Raw genomic sequence first — 26762 nt, 5'->3', positions numbered from 1 at the left:
ATTTCTCAAAAATGCCCTGCCGAAGCAAGGACATAGGCCTTTCCACTTGCAGGGCAGCCAACTTGCGACGCAGGTTGTTTACACCAAAATCAAGTAGGTAGGTGCCAGGCTGGGAGTTCTGCATACAGTTGTGCGAAACACGTTTTAAGATTGATTGTAATTATATTTTAGGCTATATTAGCCATTTGATAGATGATGCATGTGTCTAGACCAGCAGCGTAGCCGAAAATTTTGGGGGGAGGGGGGAGTCAACCATGTGTGTTCATGCATGCGTTTGTACATGTGCATGTACACAAACATATCCAAAGCTTTTCTCCCAAATAACACACATTTTTGAGTTCTTGCAGCAGCCAGTAGAACAACATGGGTGCTGCTGTGATAACTCCTTTCTTTATTCACATTATGACCATGAAATCAAACAATGATGAAGTCTAAATTAACGTTAGATCAACAACGTCCATTTTCAATGCTGGACATATAACAAAGCACTTGAAATTACACTATATATGAACAGGGTTGTATCATATCACTGTACACAGCTGCAGAGTTGGAACTCTTCTGACCTGCAGACTACAGGTGACACGTATAATTCACTATACTGAGTAGGCATTGGCTTTATGCTTGGGCAGGAAGCTGAATCCTTCAGGTAGAGGTCCCAAAAGCATTTCACTGCATGGAACAGAAGAATATTGCAAAATTAACTTGAGACAAATTTGAAACATAAAGCCAAAACAGGACATGAAGTATGAGGCATGTTCAAAAAGAAACTGAGCTTTTCAAAGAGCGTCCCAACTGGCTGAGAGAGCACACTGCAGCTATAAAGTGCATATGTTTAGACAACAAAATTTAATTTGCCACATTTTGCCATGACTGCTAATTCGCTATCTACAGCCACTAAACACAAGCACATTCTTCTAGTAAGATTAGTACGAAAGTGGCCTAGTACGAAATTGCACAGTGGAACAGGACACAAACTTTCTTTTTTTAATATGCGAAGCATCTTATGATTGAGTTCAATCTGGTGTGCAGCGTGACCACACTTACTGCACATGCGTGTCCCCTCCCCCTCTCTTTTCTCTCCCATGCCCCCCCCCCCCCTCTCTCTCCTTGCAACGCCCACGCAGGCAGCGTCTGCTAGAGAGACTGCTCGTGCAGCACAACGGTTCACTGGCCACCCAGTATATATAGGCACTAGATCTTGACCTCGAAGGTAGTGCCAATGCGTTGTTGAACAATAAAAATTCGTAGCGTGCACATTATCAAAAGGGGATTGCGGGCCTCTCTGTCCAATCAGAGTCTACTGTCTCTGATTGGACAGAGAGGCTCAGCAATGACACACGTGTGTGTCATTGCTGAGCCTCTGATGACATATAGTGTTTATTGACACAAGGGCCATGTGATAGCCAAAGAGCGCCAGTGCACAAATAAAAGGATATGGGCAATGTTTATGGTGACTGGCTGTATAGGGGCCTGAAATTTCTCGCATTAAAGGTGGGTGAAACATATAGGTATTAAAATCGCGAGAGTGATATGAAATGTCTACCATGACAATGAGTGAGTAACGGTCTTAATGATGATGATGATATGTGGGGTTTAACATCCCAAAACCACAATTTGATTATGAGAGACGCCGTAGTGGAGGATGTTGCGAATGACGGACCGATCCCGCCGAAGCCACCACTGTTGCGAAAGACGGCGACGCCAACACGGTGCCGAAGGCGCCACTGCTTCCGACTCCGCCGGGAAGGTCACCAGCCGTTTGGTAGCGTATGTTTATCAGCTCGCGACTGCTTCTGCGCAGAGCTGATAAGACGAGCGGACGAGACGACGGTGAGTTAAACAAGGTTTATGTACAGCATATTTACAGAGGCGTTACAATTTCGGCACTGGGGCCGACAGAGACTCGAAGAGCCGAGCTCTTCTCTCTAACACATAGTTCAGCCTTTCGCCTAAGACCGCTGACTCACACACATGTCGGCACTCCGACACGGGGACTCCTCTCTCTAGGACTGCCGATCGCGACGCGCCGCAGGGCTTCTTTTATTTACACCGGGTCCAACCAAAATGTCCAATCAGAAGCGCCGCTGGTCGTCAGGGCAGATTCCGCCAATGGGGGCCGCCGCGCCATGCGTCAGACCACCAGACACACGGCCGCCGGCTCGCTGTCACGCGCGCAGCTGACTCAATGCACGTGAGCCAGAGGGGCGCCGCGCGTGTTCACGCCGTCGAGGTGATCGCGCCAGGCCGACTGCGGGCTGGCCTTGACCCAGATTGCCTTTTTCAGAGGCACGGTCGTTTGACGAGGACTCGCTGGCATAACAGCACCCCCGCCGCCAGACAATGCACCGGAAAGACGAGCTGCTTCCACGGGGCTCGGATGTCAGGTGCGCTCGTTCGCCAGGTCCCTCCAGGTTCGCCTCCAGGGCCATGGGGAGAATACAGCTCCAGACTGTTCCGGGAACACATCCCATTTTTGACGACGGATCCCAGCTCCACTGGCTTGTCGCCACAACTTGCTGACCAGCTTCACTCGTCTCTTCTGACCATCTTCGGTTTCAGCACTTGTCGATGGTTCTGCAACTTGCCAAGAACGGATCGACAACAGACAACACACGACACACGCAAGTGCCTTCGGTCACCCGACAGAACACCAGACAAAGTATAGTACAACATATACCTATCTACGTGTCTATCGGAATTTTGTTCCCTCTACATCAAGAGGCACATGTGGGACACAAGACTCTTAAAATGACAACTCAATATTTTTTTTTCCCACGTACAACAACGTAACGAATTAGAATACCACAAAGTTGGCCCCTTGAGATCACTCTAAACGAGAGCGCTCAGCCCAGGTCGTGATGAGGTCAAAATTTTCGCCCCGAATCGCCAGCCAGAAACCGAAAGGTTGAGAAGTTACTAGCTGGAACGCACTGCTCAATGCACCTGCATTAGCGTTTACCTTTCCTTTATTTTTTTTTTTGATAGCGAACGTCAAAGTTGCGCTGTGGAGCAACATGCTCCACTTCAGTAACCGGCCACTTTTAGGCGACGATACCTATGCGGCACCGAGAGCGGCTCACACTTTCGACGTTGCACAGGGGAACAACGATACGGCTTGCTACGGATTGACTCCTCACCGCTTAGCTCGATATCGTGTTCGATCACCGTCGTGTCTCCGGGACGGTCCGACAACCCATACCCAAACTCGGAAACAATCTTTCTCAGGTCCTCTTTCTCAGGTCCTCCTTCACTTAAGCTAGGCTCTAGGTTTATCTGCTCCCGGATTACTTTCGATCCCCCTTCGATCACCTCACTAGAACTCAAATTTTCTGCTTCCTCTTCCTCTGAAGCCTTCAACAGCTGATTTACGACCGCTTGATGTTGGACATTGGGTTTCATCAAGTTGTAAATTTTGTTCTGCCGCCTTCCTACTTGCACCTCATAAGTTGTATCGCAAGGCTTCGATAATACTTTGGCGGGCCCTTCCCAATCAACCTCAAGCTTGTTCCTTTTGGATGGCTGCAGCCGCATTACCTGATTATCAACTTCAAAAGCGCGTTTCTTCCCCGATTTCTCGTAGTGCTCCTTCGACAGCACTTTTGCCGCGTTTTTCTGGCTTTCCACTTGCGCTTCAATTTGGCTTTCCACTAGCGCTTCAATCGAGAGATCCTCACTCTGCTCTCGAATGAGCGTCTCTCGATCAACTCTCAGCAGCTCGCTCAAACTTTCCGCTACAGGCGAGAGCGTTGCAACCCCCTCGCTCTGACTCAATGGCGCCATGCCGTCTCCCCCAAGGCATACCGCGCCGGCCGCTTCCGCGACGGGCCGCTCGCGTGACTGCTCACATGACTCATGCGGAAAATTTTCTTTCTGGGGTTCCGTCGACCCGCCGACAAGGTCACTTGAGAGTTCACTGCATTGAACCAGATCAAGCTGCCGCGATAACTTCCGCGCTTGCGATCGCGTGAGGGCCATACACGCAAAGCCGGGGAAGAACGATTTGCCCTGCTCTTTGAGAAGCTGCTCCGAGTTGTTGGAGAAAAGATAAGGAAAACGATCGTTCAGCGCGGCAGACACAGCCGCTTCGGTGCGAAGCTCACCGAACGGGCCTTTAATGACAACCTTGGCGATTGGTAAGCGAACACTCTGCTCCTCGGCGACCTGCCTGATCCACGCGCATTCTCCTGTGAAGTCATCCGGAGACACCAATGAAGGATGGACAACGTCCATGGTTGCCGCTGAGTCTCTAAGTGCTCGGCACGTTTTCTTATTCACCCTAATTTCTTGGAGATACGGCTCCAACAACCGAATGTTTTTTTCTGATTCTCGGATCGTTGCGAAGGCAAACTTTTCCTGACAGTTTCTAGCGATGTGCCCTTCCTTTTTACAGTTGTAGCAGATTAGCGGCTTCCGTTTGTTTTCCGATTCGAATGTTTGTGTGGTAGAAACCTCACTCGATTTCTCCGCTTCTGTTTGCCCTTCCCCTACACTGTCCTTCGTAAGAGACGGGTCCTTTTTGAAATTACGGTGCGGAACGGGTTTCCGTTGATCAGGTTTCTTTGAAAAGCCCCCTTTTCTCTCATCCTTTTCAACGCGCACTGCCCTGCTGTGCAACTTTCGGCGAGTATAATACTCCTCAGCTAACTCTGCTGCCTTGTTTAGCTGTACTTCACCAAGTCTGTCCTGCAGCCAAAGCCTGACATTATCCTCGATGCAGCGGTAGAATTGCTCCAATGCAACGCATTCCACCACTTTATCGCGGTCGTCATAAACACCTTCGCCCTTGAGCCATTCAATTAAATCGGCTTTAAGACGAAACGCGAAGTCAACGTGTGACTCATTCCCCTTTTCAGCATACCGGAACCGTTGCCTGAAAGCCTCGGGTGACAATTTATAACGTCTCAAGAGCACTTCCTTAACCTCGTCATAGCTCTCAAACGCTTCCCTAGACAAGCAAGTTAATGCGTCGGACACTTCGCCGGGAAGAAGAGCTAACAGGTTCTGCGCCCAAAGAGACCGCTCCAAAGCGTTTCGCTCACAGACGTGTTCAAACTTGACGAGATACTTCGCCATGTCCTCGCCTACTACGAACGGTGGCAGTTGGTCCCGAATTCTAAAACCGCTGACCTGAATCGTCGGAGAAGCTGCGCTAGGCGCCTGCGAACACTGTAGGATTGCCAATTCTATTCGTTTCATCTCGAGACGCTCCTGTCTCTCGGCCTCCTCGCGACGTTCGCGCCTTTCAGCTTCTTCACGTTCGCGAGCTTCGCGCCTTTCAGCTTCTTCGCGAGCTTCGCGCCTTTCAGCTTCTTCGCGAGCTTCGCGCCTTTCAGCTTCTTCGCGAGCTTCTACTTCTCGCCTTTCAGCCTCCTCACGGCGTGCTTTAATATCCCCCCAGGCCTCATCGACTTCCTCAGCCGACACTCCCTCATCCTTCATGATCTCAAGGATCGCTTGCTTTCGTTTCGCACGGCCCAAAGTAATGCCGAGTTCCTCACAAATTTCGATGAGTTCCTTCACTTTAAGGTTCTCCATCGTTCACACTAGCCTCTTGCTGTTTGCCCCTGTTAAGAATCTACTTGCCGTACCCACTATAAGCCTACTAGCAAGACGCGCAAGCAATTTTTCACACTCCCGTGTTTACCACCTCCGCATTAACTTTGGTTTCAAAGCACTTCAACTTGGCTTGAAACGATCAAAGCTCACTCGAATGCTTCACACAGCCCTTCTCTAAACTACTACAACCTGAGCTAGAGTAGTCTGGTGAACTGAGGGGAAAACATCAGGCACTCACCGCATCGATGTCGCTGACGCCGGCCGATCCCGCAGCTGCCAACCACTGTTGCGAAGCCACCTCCGAAATCCCACCGCTGCCACCACTGTTGCGAATGACGGACCGATCCCGCCGAAGCCACCACTGTTGCGAAAGACGGCGACGCCAACACGGTGCCGAAGGCGCCACTGCTTCCGACTCCGCCGGGAAGGTCACCAGCCGTTTGGTAGCGTATGTTTATCAGCTCGCGACTGCTTCTGCGCAGAGCTGATAAGACGAGCGGACGAGACGACGGTGAGTTAAACAAGGTTTATGTACAGCATATTTACAGAGGCGTTACAATTTCGGCACTGGGGCCGACAGAGACTCGAAGAGCCGAGCTCTTCTCTCTAACACATAGTTCAGCCTTTCGCCTAAGACCGCTGACTCACACACATGTCGGCACTCCGACACGGGGACTCCTCTCTCTAGGACTGCCGATCGCGACGCGCCGCAGGGCTTCTTTTATTTACACCGGGTCCAACCAAAATGTCCAATCAGAAGCGCCGCTGGTCGTCAGGGCAGATTCCGCCAATGGGGGCCGCCGCGCCATGCGTCAGACCACCAGACACACGGCCGCCGGCTCGCTGTCACGCGCGCAGCTGACTCAATGCACGTGAGCCAGAGGGGCGCCGCGCGTGTTCACGCCGTCGAGGTGATCGCGCCAGGCCGACTGCGGGCTGGCCTTGACCCAGATTGCCTTTTTCAGAGGCACGGTCGTTTGACGAGGACTCGCTGGCATAACAAGGACTACGAAAATTTCGACCACCTGGGGTTCTTTATCGTGCGCCCAAATCTGAGCACACGGGCCTACACCATTGCCGCTTCCATCAAAAATGCAGCCGCAGCAGCCGGGATCCGAACCAGCGACCTGTGGGTCAGCAGCCAACAGTCTTGATTATAAGACTATAAGAGACAATACAGCACGAATATCTCTTCAATATCTCCAATGGCTGCAAAACAGGTGCTTTGTAATGTGCTACAGATTACAATGATAGATCACGCAAGAAAAAACAAAAAACAGACACCTTTTAAAATGGAGAATAATGTTTCAAAAGTGGGTCCCTACTGATGAACATCGATGAACGAAGTGGTGTTTGCTCTCAGTAGGGTAATGGAAAGTGCTTTTTTCTAGGAGTGTGTAATTCCTTGCACTAGATTACCATGTGGAAAATGGTCAGTGGTTCACCACATATCTCGTAGATGGGTGGATCACCACCGGACAGAATGTATAAATGCATACTTTGTGAGTGTCCTGTTCTTAGCCTTGTAAGTGCTATTTCTATGTGGCGTGACTTCGATACTGGCGGCTAATTGCTAAGCTGTGGCTTGATAATGTGTAGTTTATTTCCTGTATGGCTATCCCACGTGCTCTGCCAATAAGCTCTGAGCTGTCGTTTAAGGAAAAGTCTGAGGTCAAGTGCAGGGATGGCTATGAATGTATTGGCAATGCTTTCATGGACAGATGTAGCTAGGTCGTTTGCCATCACGCTACCTTAGATCTTGCGGTGCCCTGGCACCCAGCACACTACGACATGCTGTTTTTGTGTGTATACTGTGTATAAGAGTGAGTAGAGTGAAACGTGGACATGTTTTTTGTGTGTTTTTTTCAGAGTTTTGACAGATTTTACTACGCACAGGGAATCTGTGTTTATTTCTACACTTTGTAGTTTCAACTCTTTAATGTTTTTATGGCCATAAATAATGTTTAGGCCTCTACTGTGAAAATACTTGTACTAAGGCCAGAGTGCCGGCATCCGAAAAGGATGGGCCGACTGCAGCATAGGAGACAGAAGTGTTACGCTTTGAGGAATCAGTCAAGAATTCTGGCAAACTGTATTTGTGCTAGAGTTCCAGAAAGTATGTATGGATGAGTGGAATCGGCACATGCATTGTAATTTCACATATCGCCGTGTACAAGCTGCCACTGCCATGGCGGAACATATGCAGCGGGAGCAATCAAATGGTGTATTCACCTTGAGGTGAATACAGACATGACATTAAACAGACATGTAACATTTATGAAGGTTGAGCAGTAACTCATTTGATTGTGTACAGACTTTCGACGGGGGTTGTGTAGAAGCACCTATAGAAAGGCAAATGCCCAAATGGTGTGCGAGGCTCAGCATCTTCAAGGTGCTTCGTGTCGCAAATTGATAGACAATGGCCCCATAGTCTAGGCAAGTGCAAATGACGCTTTACAAAGATTGAGAAGGCATTTCTTGTTACAACCCTACATAGTGCATGACAACACTTACAGAATATTCATGGTTTTTTAAACACTTCTTTTTTTATATATTTGATGTGGGGTATGAAGATTTGAGCGAGACAGGAAGAAGTTCGGAGAGAATAAACGCATGAGAAGGAGCGTCACTCGAGCACTAAGCAGGCCTAAACTGGCAAGGTCAGAAGTTCAAAACCACGCCTGGTGTTTATTTTTTTTTTTCATTTTTCTTTTTTTTAAAAGAAGAAATGGACTTTCAAACAGTTAAGAAAAGAAGCCGAGGTTAGCTGCGAGTCACGTGAAGTTGGGAGTTGATAGGCGGTCAGATGGTATTCTACAGTGCTAGGAAAGGGCAACAGAACCTACTATTTAGAGATAGCGGAGCAGCCTAGCATGCCGTGACGAAATTCGGTTCGTATGCAGATGCAGGACCATTCCCAATTGTATATTTACTTAAAGCGCATGATGAAGGAATCGTTCAAAAAAAAAAAAAAAGGGTCTGGGGTGCGACCTCACTAGCGAACAGCTGCCGGTAACGCACTTCCTCACCAGAGCAGGATTGGCCACCCTAGTGCGGTACTTGGCTACTACCTCATATGATTACAGCAATCAGCCCTTGGTCTTCAGTTCTCAGCGACTGTCCAAGGTGGCGATCAGACCTGCAACGCAGTTGAAGGTGCTAAGAATCTCTGCGTCGGGACAGCCAAACCATGAGAGTGAAATAAGTAGAAGAATAAAGAAGGGGTGGATCACATTTGGCACGCATTCTCAAATCACCAATGGTAATCTGCCACGAACCCTCAAGAGGAAGGTATATGACAGCTGTATCTTGCCAGTACTTATATACGCAGCAGAAACCTGGAGGTTTACAAAGAGGGTTCATTAAATTGAGAACAATGCAGTGAGCCATAGAAAGGAAAATGATAGGTGTAACCTTTAGAGACAAAAAGAGAGCAGAGTGGCTCAGGGAACAAACCGGGGTTAAGGATATCATAGTTGAAATCATGAACAAGAAATAGACATGGGCCGGGCACGTAGTACGTAAGCAAGATAACCGCTGGTCATTAAGTGTAACTGACTGGACTCCCAGAGAAGGCAAACGCACGAAAGGGAAGACAGAGAGTTTCGTGTGCCACTGAAATTCAAAAGTTCGCAGGTTTAACGTGGCAGTAGAAAGAAGACTGGCTTGATTGGTGCATCATGGGTGATGCCTTTGCCCTGCAGTGGGCGCAGTCAGGCTGATGATGATGACAAAGATTAGTTTTGTGTCTAATATGAAGCACAAGACCTCACGGTGAGTTTTTAATGACAGAGATTGACCATGCACATCAGTCTCGGGATCTGGATAAAAGCCCCTCTCTCGGAATCAGGATAAAGGCCTCTCTTTCTGGAAAATAAAAAGTTAGACATAGTCTGCCAAAGCGCGTACACACGATATGATTTCGTTACACCGGCAAAAATTGGAGAAATTATAATCTGGCGACACGATGCAGCTGCGCGCGTCCGGCGGAGTTTAGCCTGCTGCGTGCTTGACGACGTCGACGCAGAGATAGAGAATGTTCTTATTTCAAGCGCTCCACACGCTGTTGCTGGATCACAATGCGCGCGGCACTGACGGTCGACGAAATGGCGGCTCATGGTGCGAGTTATGAAAGCGCAGCCGTGGTTTACTTGACAATGACCGACGATGGCATCATTCTGCATCTGCCTGAAGAGATTATAGATCACATGTGTGTTTACAACAGCAATGGTATGAATTGCTGCGACACAGAGAAAAATTCGGCAGATCTTACTTGCACTGGAAATCCATGATATGCGAAGCATGAATGTAAATGTTGATATGTCACTTTAAAATCAAGACGCGACGAGGTGGAGGGAAATGATGCCGTACATGACTTGCGTGTCATGATTATCATGTTTAGATGTGCCACTTGCCTTCGTCATCTATTCACGTCACGTGACAATAAATTTAGTATATGTAGAGCTAGCGAAACACCCGCGAGCACGCTATAAGCGTGGTATGTAGTCATGTTCTTACATGACACGAATGTCAGGATTATCATGTTTGCACCAACAATATACTGCATCATCTATTGACGTCGCATAACACAAAGTTTGGTATACAGTCGACTCCCGTTAATACGAAGTTCACGGGAACCGCAAAAAACTTCGAATTAAACGAACTTTGAATTAAGCAAAAAGCACTAAAAACGGCACTTTTATTAGTTTAAAAGCGCGACAGTTTTGAGAAAAAATAGTTTGTCATCTTCTTCTGCTTGCCGAATCTGGCTGCGGCTAGCAAGTTTTGTAAGGAATACACGTGCCGAAGTGCTTCTTCGGCGCTGTGTTCTCCAACAAAAAACCGCTGCGCAAAAGCAAGACCCGCAGCTACATCGGCAGCCTTCGGTGGTGGCTCATTTCCGATGTCGTCGTCATCATCGTCATTTTCAGGAATGCAGTCATGGGGCCGAAGCATCTGCACGATTTCGCTGTCCATTAGTGGACCGCATGTTTCGACGTTGCTGTCCACAGCGACATACTCGTCAAAACGGACGTCACCGAGAGCGGCGCGAAAGCTACCGTCGTCGAGCTCATTTGTTTGCACTTCCACTGGCGCACAAGGAGAAGCATCCCCCGAGTTTTCCATTAAACCACAGGCCCGGAAACAATTGGCGATGGTTTCTTCTTACACGCGGGTCCAAGCTCGCGCTAGCATGTTGATAGCACTAAGCAAACTCACCTCGTATTGCGACGAGTTGTCCATGCACAAAAGCATGCGCTCGACGAGATGCTGCCTATACAATACCTTCACATTTTTTATTATGCCCTGGTCCATGGGCTGCAACACGGACGTCGTGTTTGCAGGCAGGTACACAAGACGGATGGCACTCAAGGCAGGTACGTTCATGTGGGCACTACATTGGTCCACATGGAACAACACCTTACGGCTTGATTGCGCGAACTTGCGGTCGAGTTTGGTGATCCAGTCCTTAAATATATCGGATGTCATCCACGCCTTTCTGTTCGAGGCATAATCCACAGGAAGCGTCTTCACGCCTTTAAAGCACCTAGGCTTGGCAGCCTTCCCGATCACAAGCAGGCGACACAGTTCTGTGCCAGTCATGTTCGCCGCGACTAGCACTGACACTCTCTCTTTGCTTCTTTTGCCTCCAGAACAGTCGTCGTCTTTAAATGTCAGGGTCTTGTCCGGTAGCAGCCGATAAAAAAGCGCAGTCTCGTCTGCATTAAAAATGTCTGCCGGCTGGTATTCTTCGAGGCACTCGCGAAGCTTGCCCGCTTTCCATGTCAGGCACGTTTCCTCATCGACTGACGCCTTCTCCCCACACACGCCTTTAAAAATCAAGTCGTGGCGATGTTTGAAACGCGTAAGCCACCCATTTGAAGCAGCGAAGTCGTTGATGCCCAACATTTCAGCAAGCGATGACGCTTTTGCCGGGACGACTTCACCACTGAGAGGAAGTTTGTTGTTTCGTGCCTCTCTGATCCAAATCAGCAGTGCTTTCTCCAACTCGGGGTAGGCGCCGGTGCGCATCCGCTTCCACGATGTCTTGAATTTTTCACTTTCAAACGCGTCCAATATTGAGCGCTTATTCTTTATGAAAGTCGACAGCGTGTTAGGCTTAATGCCGCACTTTCTTGCAATGTCTTGTTTGGCGGTGCCTCCCTGGTCAACTTCCTTCAAGACGAATGGCGATTTGGGCTAGTTGGTTTGAATTCATGATAATAAGGGTGCATGATAATAAGGTTGATTTCCGGGCGTGAGTGTGCTGGCACGCCACATGGACAAGTTAACTCGGGAAATAGCTGAAGCGTATTTTATTAGAAAAAATGGTGACAGATGCGTGAGCCAACCTTCGGTGGCCTTGCATGACAAAGAGTTTGTGCTTTTAGATAAGGGTTAGCCACATTTGTACCTCCTTTTATCAGAACATTCCCCAGAATATGTCACGTTGCTCACGTGTGCTGTTCAAAGGTTGCCTGTTGTATATATCATCATGTGTGCTGCGAATAATAAAATTCAGTTGGTAGTCAGCGCTCGTGTTGTCCTCTTTGCCTTCCGTACCTCGACTTTCGTCTGTTTCTTCTAGCACATTCGTGCTCACGCTGCAACCCTTATTATCATGATTCCTTCAAGACTTCGACTTTCGTCGCTAGGTCTAGCGTTCGGTAAGGGCCACGAGTTGCCATTATCAAACGTACGTCACCACCACAACACTCAAAATCAGAAGCGTGGAAACACGTGTGGAATCAACCCAGCGCGCGGGTGACGCGGTGACACAATCGAGTCTCAACAAAAGTCAACTAAAGAGTCAGTCGATGCCGCCGATGCGATTCGCCAGCGTTAAAAAGATTGCCGCTTCAAGATCTGTGGCGCTGCGGACAGTAGTGATGGCGAAAACACCAGCGCGGTCCGGCAGATGTTTTGGCATATGAAAAGTTCCCCATTTTACTGTAAAATTACGGTCACGACGAGACTGTCGATTGAAAAAACTTCTAATTAACCAATATTATGGGTTTTTAACTTCGAATTATCGAGCATTTTTTTCTGTACGATTGCATGCAAAACTGATGGGACCACTAGCTCATTTCTAATTAACCGAAACTTCCAATTAAGCGACTTCGAATTACCGGGAGTCGACTGTATGTTGAGCTAGCAAAACAGCCCCGAGCGCATCATGAAGGGCCCAATATACTGCAATGTAGCGTGGACGCGTGCGCACGTTGGGCACAGGGACGTTACATTAGCAAAACGTGAGCACTCTATAGTCTGACGCCAGGGGCAACCGGCGCGAAATGCGAAATGCTGAATTTCGCGCCAATGCATTACCCAGACTACACTGCATCTCCCTCTTTTTATGACGTAGGGATGCCGGACGCGCTGAAACGCGCATGCGTCAAAACAACGCACTGCGGCGCACGCCTGCAAGTATATGGCAGAACCGGCACTTGGCGTAGCAACGCCGGCGAGCTAGCGCACCGTGTCACGTCGAAATGTATTGGCACCTTGACTGTGGCATGTAGCCATGTTCTCACATGACACCCATCTCATTATTATTATGTTTGCACCAGTCACATACCTTGGTCATCCATTGGGGTCACGTAATACCAAATTTGGCATATGTGAAGCTAGCGAAACGGCCGTAAGCGCATCATCAGTGTGGCATGTAGTCATGTTGTTACATGACACGCATGTCGTGATTATCATGTTTGGATGTGTCATTTACCTATGTCGTTCGTTCACGTCGCGTAATACCGAGTTTGGTACATATGAATCTAGCGAAACAACCACCAGCGCATCATGAGTGCGGCATGTAGTCATGTTGTTACATGACACGCATCTCATGATTATCATGTTTGCACCAGTGACATGCCTTCGTCATTCATTGACGGACTGTAATACCAAACTTGGTATATGTGACGCTAGAGAAACAGCCGCGAGTGCATCATTAACGTGGCATGTAGTGATGTTGTTACATGACACGCATGTCATGATTTTCATGTTAGGGTCTGTCACTTGTGTTTGCCATGCAATCATGCCATACAAAACCAGTTTTGCAGCATGCCATGATTATTGAAACAGCCAGGAGAGCTAAAAGTCGTAAGTGGCCAGACATACAGACAGGCAGGCGGGCGGGCGGACGGACGGACACGGACGGACAGACAGACAGACAGATAGATACGCTCAATGTCGCCTAAGTTTTCTAAAAAATGCTTCGCATTTAAAAAAGGAAAGTTTGAAAAACCTTTGGAATGCGCTCTTGTATGTACCTAGATTCACTTTTGTTTCCGATGCTATGTAGCTATCCTCTGGCTTCCAGAGCGTTAGACATTTGAGATGCTAAGTCAAACACTGCACAGAGCGAGAAAATACGCGCGCGGCAACCAAAAGGCATTGGTTGAAGAGCAAAGAGCAAGAAAACTGTGTAGGCGTCAACTGAAGAATGCCGAGGCGGGAAGCCCGTGGACACGTTCGATGAAGACAGTGTACGTGCGTCGCTCTGAAGCTGCTCACCATGGCATAGTGAGCCTGCCGGACTATACAGTGACAAATCTGCTGCTGTCGCTGGCTGCGCATACCTAGCGTACCCGACCACGGCGCGCGCGACCTGATGCTCTGAATACGCCGGAATATATCTAGGCCTTAAGACACAAGCGCTCTTCTGTGGCCTCAATTCAAAACCATTTTCGTCTGCCAATTTCGAGATTTTGTTTAAACGTAACTGTGCCCGCCGTTCACACATTGAAAGGTTGCACGATTTAAAACAGACCTGTACATCAATGACAAGTTCGCAATAAAACATACTCAGAGGGATGTATAGACGCAAAGAATTAATTTTGATAATAAAAAGTGCACAACTCAATATTCATTTATTTTGCCCTTAGGGTGCATAAAGGTGCTACGAACAAGGGTGTTCAAAACAAAAAATGCAAAAATATAACATAAAAATACAACAAATTAATGAAAATAAGTGTTCGAACAAAGAAAACTAAGCTATTATAGGCTCAAGATGTTTTGCTTAGTACAGGCTTGAATGATGAACCGTCCTTGACACAGGCAATTGAGGGAAGAAGGTAGATTCACTCTGCGCTCGTAAAATGGTTTCTAAAAAAAGTTTGGCAAAAAGAAATTAAAACTTTACAAAGATGATCAAGACACAATGATATGTAAGAAGGTGCTTAGATGAGTTCCTGTTTAAGTAAATTAATTTGGTAGACAATTTCTTGAAAAAGGCAGAGAAATTTTTTTTTGAAGTTTCTAATTCGTTAGTCCAAGGTCGGATTCCATAGGTTAAATGCTAGTTGTGTGGGAATAGTTTGAATTAATGAAATTTGCAGAACGATTTTGGACTGATTCAATGATAGTTTATAACATTTTTTTTTTGACTGGGCTCCCAAACAGAAGCATACTCGAGCTTGGGTCTAATTAGTATTTTGTAAAGTAGTATTTTGTAGAGCGCTCATGTTCTTGGTTAGTGCGGGCTTTAATGATGAGCCGACTTTGACGCAGGCATCGGAGGTGGGAAGGCAATTCCACTCTGCGCTCGTTGACTCGTGCACAGATTAATATCATATTTATCATGATTATCGTGTTTGCCTGAGTCATATACCTTTGTCATCCATTCATGTCAAGCAACACTAAACTTCCTGTATGTGAAGCTAGTGAAACGGCTGCAAGCGCACCATGAGTGTGGCATGTCGTCATGTTTTACATGACACGCTTGTCATGATTATAACGTCAGGACGAGTCATTTCCTTCGCCGTCCATTCCCGTCACGTAATCTCAAATATGGTATATGCGAAGCTAGCGAAATGGCTGCGAGCGCATTATGAGCGTGGCATGTAGTCATGTTCTCACATGACATGCATGTCATGATTATTATGCTTGCACCAGTCGTTTACCTTTGCCATCAATTCACGTTAAATAATACCAAATTTTATACCAAATTTGTGAACCTAGCAAAACGGCCGTAGGTGTATCATGATCGTAGAATGTAGTCATGTTTTACATGACACTTGTCATGATTATCATGTTTGAACGTGTCATTTACTTTTGTCGTCCATTCGCTTCATGTAATAGTCAATTTGGTATATGTGAAGATAGCAAAACGGCCACGAGCGCATCATGAGCGTGGCATGTAGTCATGTTTTTACATGACACGCATGTCATGATTATCTGGTTCGTACCACTCACATAGCTTAGTCATTCATTCACGTCGCGTAATACCAAATTTGAAGCTAGCGAAATGACCGTGAGCGTCCCATAAGCATATGATGTGTAAGACATGACTTACATGACATGCATGCGATGATTTCCACGTTAAGCCCTGCCACTTTCCAAATTTATTCGAGTAATCCTCGCAAACCAATGCAAAGTTTAGGTGTGCGAGAATCAGGCGGGGAAAACCTTCCACGAAAACATACAGGGCCAAAAAAGAAAACGAAGTGGCCGCGAATTGAGATTCTCACACCATCAACTAACAGCAAGCTTTGAGAAGTACTAATTAAAACTTACCTCAACAATAAAAGCACAGGTTCAACACACGATAAGATTTATTTGAGACACAAAAAGTGCAAGCAAATAGTCGCGAATCAGAATACCATACGCAAAGGTTGTGGGCGTTGCGGGCGTAGCGGTAGGGTTCGTCGCTCAACAGGAGCCCTCAAAAAGTAAGTGTAGGACGTCAGTATTGGGCTGATGGCTATTTAACAGAATCGTCTGCAGTTTCCTTCTGAAGAAATAAAGTTTACAGTCAATCCCAGTTAGGCACACGGTATTCCCAACGCGTTTTGGTGGCTTTCAGCTGCCATCACCAGTAGCGAACACAAAACTCAAGACTCTGAAAGGCCTACTGGCAGCCCTGTTGCCGTTGTTTAGTGCATGATCTATCGCTTTCAACTTGAGAGCAGCCGTGTAGCTTCAGTATCGCCCCATAGCTTGACAAGATTATCGACACAGCATACAAAACTGGCCGCAATGCGCACTTGCCACTCTGGCTTGGCTTGGATTGAATCTCTATGCAATAATAGTACGCTTGATGCTTAAGAGATGGCGCCAGATGGCGTGTGCTATCATCATCAATGACTGGAACGAGCAGACGACATTATTGCGGCAGTTTTCGGGGTTGCCTTAATTACTCGAGGAAAAAAAGAAATCAGGTTTTTGTTGGGCGAAGTGGGGGGTGCGAGAATTATGCGAGTGCACGGATTACGCGAGTAAATACGGTATGTTCACCATGCAGTCATGCCATAACATACCAGTTTTGCTATTTGTCATGTGAACGAAACCACCGTAAGAGCAGCAACACCATGACATGTAAATCACAATATTCATGACATATTTATCATTATTTTCATGTTATGACTAGTCACTCATGCTCGCCTTACAGTCATGTTATGCCATAAAATTTTGGTGTAAATCCCACCATCGAAACGGCCAGGAGGCGGGCGAGCAGGTGGGCGAGTGGGTGGTATGATCGGACTAACAGATGGATAGATGGATGGATGGATATGCTCACAGTCGCGAAGTTCACTAAAAAATGCTTCACATTTAAAACTATATACATTTATAATAGAAAACAATGTCATAAACAAGCATCTTGCATGTCTTGCATTGGCATTGTGCCAACAGAAGATTTGTAAAGCAGCACAATATAAGCTGTTGATAATTTCATTTCATTTCATTTTCATTTTATTATACCCCTCAGGGCCAGAGGCATTACAGAGGGGGAGTGATAAAAGCACAAAAAGGTAACAAAATAAAAGGAACAAAATATGCAAGTACAATAGAGACGCACTATAAGTTAGAAAGAGCCTGAGTATACAATATTAGCTACAGAATTGCGAAAATGTTTACAGTTATTAATGTTTACAATGTCAGCGGGAAGGCCATTCCAATCGCGAGAGGTTCGTGGTAGAAATGATTGATAAAAGTACTCAGTATTACATGAAGCGAATCCAACTTTGTGACGATGATCAGTGCGATGGGATACATAAGATGGTTGAGGGATGAGTCGATCGCGCAGATCAGGATGATGATACATTTTATGAAACAAGGCAATGCGTGACACTTTTCTGCGCAGTGATAATGATGGGAGGGAAAGGTCTGATTTCATAGAAGTTATGCTGGCGGTGCGACTGTAATTAGCGCGAATGAAACGTACAGAGTTGTTCTGAACCATCTCTAGAGCAGTAATTAAGTTGATATGGGTGGGATCCCACACCGATGTAGCATACTCTAATTTCGATCGGATTAGTGTTTTATAGAGCAGGAGTTTCAAGGAGGAAGGAACGTGATAAAAATTTCGACGAAGATAGCCTAACATGCGGTTAGCTTTGTTAATTAAGTGCTCGATATGAGCAGACCAGTTTAGGTTTGCAGTAATGTAAACACCGAGGTATTTATATGAAGTTACTGATTCTAAATGAATGTTATCAATGTGGTATGGTGGTGGACGGGAAGATTTTCTGGAAATACGCATGACTTTACATTTATTAATATTTAGTTGCATTAGCCATTCACTGCACCAGTCTGCGATTGCGCCAAGATCAGACTGAAGTGAGGCAACATCATTAGAGTTCGTTATCTCTCTAAAAACAACACAGTCATCCGCGAATAGGAGAATATTAGAGTTAACAACGGAAGGAAGATCATTAATATAAATTAGGAATAATAAAGGCCCAAGGACTGAACCTTGAGGAACTCCCGAATAGACATCTGTAAACTCTGAGTTAAAGCCATTAAAAGAAACAAATTGTGAGCGGTTTAAAAGGAAGCACTCAATCCATTTCAGTAAATTAATACCAATATTAAGCGTGTTTAGTTTAAGCAGTAGCAATTTATGACAAACCTTGTCGAATGCCTTAGAAAAATCTAAAAATATGCAGTCAATGATCGATGATCGATCTAGTACTTGATGTAGCGCATGAGTAAAGGTTATTAGCTGAGTTTCACATGAGTAATGTTTTCTAAAACCGTGTTGTGCTGAACAGAAAAAAGAGTTGGATTCTAGAAAACCGACAAGGTTAGTGAAAATAATATGCTCAAACATTTTACAACATGTGCTGGTTAAGGAAATGGGGCGATAGTTAAGTGGAGATGTCTTGCTTCCAGACTTGTGAATTGGAATGACCTTCCCAATTTTCCACTCATTTGGAAGAATGGACTGATCAAGAGACTGTTGAAAAAGTTTAGTTAAGATTAACGCAGCGTAGGCCGAAGTATTTTTCAAGAACTTGTTACTAATATTATCACAGCCGGGAGCTGAATGAAGGCTAAGTCCACCAATGAGCTCAAGAACACCAAGTGTACTGATTAGTATAGGTGGCATACTTTCAAAGGTATGGCTGTTTGTTGTGGGGTTATTAACAGCAGAATGGGCAGAAAAGTTCTCAGCAAATGTACGGTTAAAAACTGAGGCACAAATATCAGATGAAATGGGGTCGCCAGAGGAATCGGTCAGTGTGATAGCGTCATCGGTTGAGGGATTAAAAGTTCGCCAGAATTTCTTAACATTTGTGGTTAACATGGAAGGTAGTACATGGGAATGAAAATGTTTTTTTGCATCTCGAAGGGCTTGAATGTACAACGTAGACGCTGTTGTATATAAAGCCCAACGTTCATTAGAAGGCGAAAGTTTTGCGGCGCGAAAGAAACGCTTTTTCCTGTTTGACAAACGCCGGATATGGCTGTTGTACCAGGGTGCATTTGAGTTGTTGGTTACACTGCGGTGTGGGATGTACTGTTCAGTGAGCTGAATTATTTTATCTGAAAACATATTCCAATTAGTTTGTACACTGCGATCGTCAAAACCGTCAAGAAAAAGATCAGTGAAGGTAGAAAGGTCATTGTTGATTGCCTCAAAGTCACCTCTGTTATAGTCACGAATGATTTTCTTCTTTTTCTTTGTTTTCGGGTGGGCTAAGTTAATGGAAAAATGTAGAAGCAAATGATCGCTAAGACCCGGAAGGTACGTTATGGGCGATATTATATCGGAACTGTTTGTTAGAATTAAGTCTAATGTGTTTGCAGCGTGAGCTACTATTCTGGTTGCTTGTGTACACATTTGCTGTAAGGAAAATACCGAGCAAACGTCTAAAAATTCGCGAGCTTGGGACGAAAGCGGAAATATTAAAGGGGAATGGGAATTCCAGGTTATGTTGGGAAAATTGAAATCACCCAGCAAGAGCAACGACGATGTAGGGAAACGCGTACTAACAACGTTTATGGCATCTTGAAGTTCGCTACTGAATGTAGGCGAGGGTGAGGGTGGGCGGTAGCATACCCCGATGACTACATTCTGGTGACTAAGCGTTACCACAGCCCATATCATTTCTAGATTAGTATGAACGTGTACAGATGATGATGGGATATCGCTGGAAATAGCCAGAAGTACGCCACCGCCTCTCTGTGTGCCACGGTCGCGACGAAAAAGTGAGAAGCGATGAGCGTTTAAAAATATCTCGGAGTCGCACACTTGCCCGCAGAGCCAAGTTTCAGTTAACGCGATAATTTTAGCGGAGCATGTGTCGATCGCTGATGATAGAGAGTTATACTTGTTAAGAACACTTCTGATATTAGTAAACAGGACCGATATGGAAGCTACAGTCACATGACCACTGCCCCTCGCGCTTTCCTAGGGCTTGGAAGTTGCAGGCGGGGCAATGGTTCGTGTACTACGATTTGGAATGTTGATGATTGCATCACTATTTGGGTCGTACATGTAGCATTTTTGGTTCAGAAGCAGCTTGTTGTAGCTGAGTTTATGCTTGACGGGGCCTGGTTGACTCTTGGCAAAATCAAGTAGTTTTTTCCGAGCTGCACGTGTAGCGGGTGAAAAATCCTCTGCTACAGTGATGTTATGTTTCTTTAGGTGTATATGTGTCGCAAGTAACGCATCTTTTGTTTTATAGGATAGGCATTTAACTATGATTGGGCGACATTTGCCCTGGCTGAAGGTACCCAAGCGATGCGCGCGTTCAATGGCATCAGAGGAAAGGGGAGAAGAAAGGTGGCAATTGAGAGTGGAAATAACTTTTTCCTCTGTCATTGCCCAGGTTTCTTCAGAATCTGGGATGCCGTAGAAAATGAGGTTGTTGCGTCGCAGTCTGTCATCGTGATCCTGCACGCGTGTTTGCAATGAGCATACCTGAGCGGAAAGCTGATCTGTCTGAGTATGGATGCTACTAACTTCCTGGGTAAGTTCTTCTAGTTTTTTATAATTTTCCTCCAGTACTTCAAGCCGGTTCTGAATAGCAGTGATCTTGGTTTCGATGGATTTCTGTCCAGATTTAATTGCTTTAACATCAGCTGCTAATTCGGTCTGTACCTTCGAACTTTCCAGTGAGCGGGTGTGAACATCTTTGAGCATTTGGAAAATGACCCTCATCTGTTCCGCGGGATCTGCGGGTAAGGATGCTATGTCACCGAGCGTGTCCGAACGCTTGGTAGGGGGCCCGGGGTTGCTCTCAACATCGCCAGCGCGTAGCAGCAAAAAAGGTATGAAAAAACATTCACAAAACACTTCACACAACACCCGTGGACACGGGACCAGTATTAAGCAGAGGTTGTTATTTTTCTTTGCATATAAAGAAACGTTTGCACACACCTGCATTGCAAAAGGGAAGCGATTCAGTGCTTGTACAGAAGCACCGATCCCGTGTCCACTGAATTGGTTTGGGCTGCGCTGGCTTCTTAAACACTTGGTTGAAGTTGATGCTGCTGTCGATCCGGGGGGTTGCTTGAAGACGAGTTCATCAAGAATAGGCAGGGTAGGCATGGGCGCGAAATCACGAGGCGAAAAGATCACCACGTCAGACGCGCCGACGCCTAGATGTTCCAGCGTCGAGGGTAATGAAGGGGCGCATATCACGCCTAAGGATGCACTTGATAAGAAGGGCACGAGGAATGCCAGCTGAACCTGCATTGCAAAAGGGAAGCGATTCAGTGCTTGTACAGAAGCACCGATCCCGTGTCCACTGAATTGGTTTGGGCTGCGCTGGCTTCTTAAACACTTGGTTGAAGTTGATGCTGCTGTCGATCCGGGGGGTTGCTTGAAGACGAGTTCATCAAGAATAGGCAGGGTAGGCATGGGCGCGAAATCACGAGGCGAAAAGATCACCACGTCAGACGCGCCGACGCCTAGATGTTCCAGCGTCGAGGGTAATGAAGGGGCGCATATCACGCCTAAGGATGCACTTGATAAGAAGGGCACGAGGAATGCCAGCTGAACCTGCATTGCAAAAGGGAAGCGATTCAGTGCTTGTACAGAAGCACCGATCCCGTGTCCATAATAAATGAGAACTGGCTATAATAAATTTAGGCTGAATAACAGACATGCTGTATACACAACAGCAGTTTACATTATCTTTAAAATAACCCCTTTCTCATAGAGTTTGTGGCTCAGAGGTTCATTTTTTTGGTTTGGCTCCCGGCTTGACCTTCTGGTATAGTATAAGCACTCGACAATAACACAGGGAAAGACAATGATTCCGGGGAAAGCACAGGGATTATTAGAAGTAATTGTAATGCAAATGTGGAGAAACAAAAGTGGATGAAAAAATAACTTACTACTAGCAGGATTCAAACCTGCGACCTTCGAATAATGCGTCCAATGCTCTATTACTGAGCAACATTAAACTAAATTTAAACTAAATTTTCTTCCTCTGTGTGTGTTACAAAAGAGCTCATGTGTGCTCCAAACATAGAGATAGCTTCTCCAAAAGCAGATTTTGCGTGCTCTAATGGTTGCTTCAAAAGCATCATGTCGTCGAAAATCGGCCTCTGGACCGGACGGCATTAGGTACAATATGCTAAAGAACCTTGGGCCCACAGGCACAACTATTCTCTTAGATATTTACAATAATCTATGGATGCAAGAAATTGTACCCGAGTCTTGAAAGTCTGCTCGCATCATTCCGATCTTAAAACCGGCTAAGACGCCCTTGAACCTTGAATCCTTCCGTCCAATCAGTCTGACAAGCTGTCTATGTAAGGTAATGGAAAAAATGATTGATGCGCGACTTCAATGGTGGTGCAACAGAACTGGTGTATTCTCCAACTACTTGACAGGTTTTAGGAAACAGAGATGCACAATGGATGCAATACTGGACTTAGTAACGTATGTGCAGCATGAACGTGCCTGTGGTAGTTTGACGGTCGCAGGGTTCTTGGACATCAAAAGGGCATTTGACACAGTCCGTGACACTCATGTTCTGCTGAGTATGTTGGAACTCGGACTGTCTGGCAGGTCTTTGCGGTGGGTATCCAAATTTTTATCAGGTCGTAAAATATTCATTCAGACGAGCGAAGGAAAAAGTGCAGAACACGACGTCAGACAGGGAGTGCCACAAGGAAGCGTACTCAGCCCTTTTCTTTTAAACTGTGTTATGGCTGATTTAGCTAAAAGACTGCCTTCCAGGTTGAAATACTCTTTATATGCAGATGATGTGTGCATTTGGGCATCTGGCACGGACATACGGTTAATTCAGATTGCATTGCAAGATGGAATAATTATTACCAACAACTTTTTAAAAGAAAAAGGAATGGTTCTATCGCACGCAAGGACAGCTGTATTGTCCTTCACCCGTAAGAAGTTAAAGAACTTCAATCTCAATTTAGAAGAAAAACTACTAATGATTGTGACACAGCATCGGTTTCTCCGAGTAATACTTGATAGGCAGCTATCAAGGGCACCTCACATAAAGAAACTCGAAAACGAGGTGAATACGCTAGTGAATATACTCCGCAGAATTGCTGGGACATCATGGGGTGGATCTGTATCATCCATGCTCGCTGTTCACAATGCTTTAATACGACAAAAAGTTGCATATTCTGCAGCAGTGTTACACGGTCTTTCCCGCACTTCAGAGGAGCGACTTCAAAGACTATTAGCTAGGGGACTGCGCGTCTGCATAGGTGTTCCACGAGCGACTTCCAACAGCCTTGTCATAGCAGAGACTCGACAACCACCCTTTCCAGTCATGAGAACAATTGAAACGTGCCGCCATTTTTTTCGCTTACAGACGCAACACAAGGACCACCCATTGGCACTGGAGATTTTACTAAGAGATAAAAGCAATGCTCATAACGATGTACAGAGTAATGTACATATATTACCCAGAAATGAATTTTGGAGCTCTGAAGCGGACTATCCTCCATGGCTGCTTGCAATACCAAGCATTCAATTCTCAGTGGATTGCATTATCAGAAAGAGAGACATGTTCATCCAAGCTGCTCAACAACTAGCGCTTTATCAGATACACATGCGGTATCCAGGGTACATACACATTTACACAGATGGCTCAAGTACTACAACGTCTTCAACATCGGCATTTATCATATCACAGCTCAATATTCAGGAATCATTTAAATTATGTCGCATGACGTCATCTACTACATCTGAGCTCTTCGCTATTCTGCATGCTCTAAAGTTTATAAACTCGGTAGCAGACGCTAGAAAATGGTACTTTTCAGTGACTCACAGGCCACATTAAGATCACTCTTCAGTACAAACAGGACAGAAATAAGTTATAGTATGACATACGAAGCGCTGAAAGAGCTCACCAAACAACATGAGATCAAATTCCAGTGGATACCTGGCCATTCCAACATTCCTGGAAACACAGCTGCCGATGAAGCAGCACGACAAGCACATCGTAAAGACATTACTGTTTCTTTACCAATTTCGAAAAATGAATTGCGTAGTATTATAAAGAATACAACTTTCAGAATGAGCAAAACTGCTTGGTTTGACCAAAGTACAAAGAGCTGCGATTTATATCACATCGATCCATTTATTGAATTCAAAATTACGCTGGCATTAGATAGAAGTATGGAAACTCTAATTCACCGATTGAGGCTAGGCACCGCATACACAAAACATTATTTGCACCGAATCGGCAGAGCTGAAACTCCTGAATGCGAATGTGGATTTATAGATGAAGACGTATGTCACCTTCTCATAGACTGTCCACATCATGACACGCCCAGACGCCGTCTTAAGTCCGAACTGTTGGCATTGGACCGCAGACCTTTTAGCATGAAAAAACTCCAGGGCCTGTGGCCAACTGGAGTTTTACAGTCCCACGCTTTAAAAGCATTAACACGTTTTTTACAAGACAGCGGGATTGCTGACAAGTATTAACAAAGAACAAACTTTCATTTGTAACACATGTACTTATTATGTACAGTATCATGTGACACCCATCACGTGTGTGTTGTGAAATGAATGACGTGTCGACTATTATGTACATACGAGCGAATGCATCTTTATAATGACCAGACGTGTGCTCTGCTGTTTTGTGCTGGTGGACCGAATATTAACGAGGGACATTTCCAGAGACTTCTTACATTGACTTTCGAACATTTACTAACCATTATGTTGTGATTTGTGCGTATAAGTGTGTCTTTGCATATCTGTGCCCGAGTTTTCTATTTTCCATGCACTGCTGTGTATGTTTTGCTTCAAGATACGTGTTAAAGTTTCAATCAACGGCTAAAGAGTAGCCGGCGCCATAATGGTGCGCCAACATCTCCTTATATATCATATCAATAAAAAAAATGCTGGAAGGCATTCTCACCACTGAAAACGTATTGTCCTCAAGGTCGCAGTAAAGGAGGCCAAATAACATTTCTGTGGCTATAAGCTTTGCCAGCACATGAGTGCATTAGGCTAATCATTACAACGAGTAGAACATTGAGTACATTTCGCAAGACGAAAAATAGAGTTTTTAACACCAAAGTGCTTTATGCTGGAGTCTACCACAGCTCCGGCGACGTATTTCCGTCACATTAACCATATATACTAACAGATAGTAAAAGAAAAAAAAAACCCAGAAGAAAGAGTTTTGCAGCGGGGCCTCGAACCAGTGAACCCGCGCTCCTCAGCGCATGACGCTAACCACCGAGCCTCAGAGTGCACCTCCTCCAACTTGTTAATGGCAAGCCATTTATACACACTATGTACCGCTGGCGGTCCTCACAGTTCGGCTACTTCATAGTCTTTTTGTCATCAGCAGCAAGATGGCATGACAGGTGTGCATTGGGCGCAGCTCTCTAAAGGTGGTAATGCCGTGCCACCCCACACACCACCACATAGCGTGGTCAAAGAGCATGGTGGCTCACTCGCGAGTACACTTATCTTGGGATTTGGGTGCTTTTACCTCTTGTGCTTCAACCGCAAAATCTGCTTTGAAGTTTCAGTAGTTGAAAAGAGCACGAAGGTCACTTCGCTCACTGCCGCGGCCTCGTTTACAGAAGCAGCGTGCTGCTCCCACACGAGGAAGTAAGAATTGCGACATTTGTTCCCACTCGCCCCGTGTGTACTTCTACGTTCGTTTCGTGCGTGTGTGTTTTTTTTTTTGTTTGAACAGCATGCTTGATGTGTTAAGCTGTGACAGTTCGATCTCATCCAGTGTATGCTCATTTTGTGCGCACTTTCTGCTTGAGGTGTGCGCTGCAAGTTTCAAACTGCTTGCCATTCGTCAGATGACATTGTGATTTGTTGCTAAGCATTCAATCCTTCGCCCTTGTGGCAAAACAATGCACGATAAACGCTCAACTACCTCTGCAAGGACATAGTTCACTTTCGTGCTATACCTTGTTCCTAAATAGAGGAATTAGCCATGTTTTCTTTTTTTGGCACGTTCCAAAGAGCTGCGCCTATACTTGCCGTGTGAGGTGCCGGAAGAGAATGATTGGTATTCATCACCTATTCTGAGATGGCAGTTGGTGCTCATTGGGCAGGCAAGTACTGTTTCAGACCTAACTGCGCTTGCAGTGGCTTGGGGTCCAACTGGCCCAGTTTGGCAGGGGGTGGAGAAGTACAGGCTGTTCCAGCTTGGGGCACTGCTGGTGCTCCCATGACCACACTCGAAGCGAGTCTTGTGGGTACCATAAAACGTGGCGCTGTGCCATGGCACAGTATGTCGGCGAAGAAGAGTTTGTAGTAATTGTATATGAAGAAGCATTTACGTGCCTCTTGGAATGACAACTTGAACTTCACTTCAAGTTCTAAAATTAGTTTCTCTTTCAAGAGGGGTAAAATCTTGAGTAGGCGGGATGACCTCCCTCACAGTTAGCACAACAAGCTTATGAAGTGCAGGTGTCGGATGTGTGTTCATTAATTGCACACTTTGTGGAACTAGCGTGCCCTCTGCAGGCTTGCGAGCCATATCCAAAGTGTTGACATTAAAAATACAGTAAAA

At 45.8% G+C, this 26762-nt stretch overlaps 1 protein-coding gene and 1 long non-coding RNA gene across 11 annotated transcripts in view; one reads left to right on the top strand and one right to left on the bottom strand.

Moving 5' to 3' along the window:
* Positions 1-368: 368 nt before the first annotated feature.
* Positions 369-26762, bottom strand: part of Dus3 (Dihydrouridine synthase 3) — a 243518-nt gene continuing 217124 nt past the window's right edge. For 9 of the 10 annotated variants that reach the window (XM_075869244.1, XM_075869350.1, XM_075869491.1 and 6 more), the window contains one exon: positions 369-669. In XM_075869244.1, the coding sequence (XP_075725359.1) occupies positions 594-669 (76 nt within the window). In that variant the 3' untranslated portion in view covers positions 369-593. Of the gene's footprint in view, positions 670-6067; positions 8696-26762 lie in introns of those variants that run through there. The other variant, XM_075869444.1, reaches the window with a different exon arrangement.
* On the top strand, positions 19180-21409 carry LOC119178797 (uncharacterized). The gene is made up of 3 exons (XR_005110776.2): positions 19180-19304; positions 20613-20753; positions 20900-21409. It is a non-coding gene; the product is annotated as an uncharacterized LOC119178797 (long non-coding RNA).

Source organism: Rhipicephalus microplus, chromosome 1 (assembly GCF_043290135.1).
Source record: "Rhipicephalus microplus isolate Deutch F79 chromosome 1, USDA_Rmic, whole genome shotgun sequence".
In the NCBI taxonomy this organism is placed as follows: Eukaryota; Metazoa; Arthropoda; class Arachnida; order Ixodida; family Ixodidae; genus Rhipicephalus; species Rhipicephalus microplus.
The sequence above is the reverse complement of the archived record's forward strand: the minus strand, read 5'-3'. Positions and strand labels throughout refer to the sequence as shown.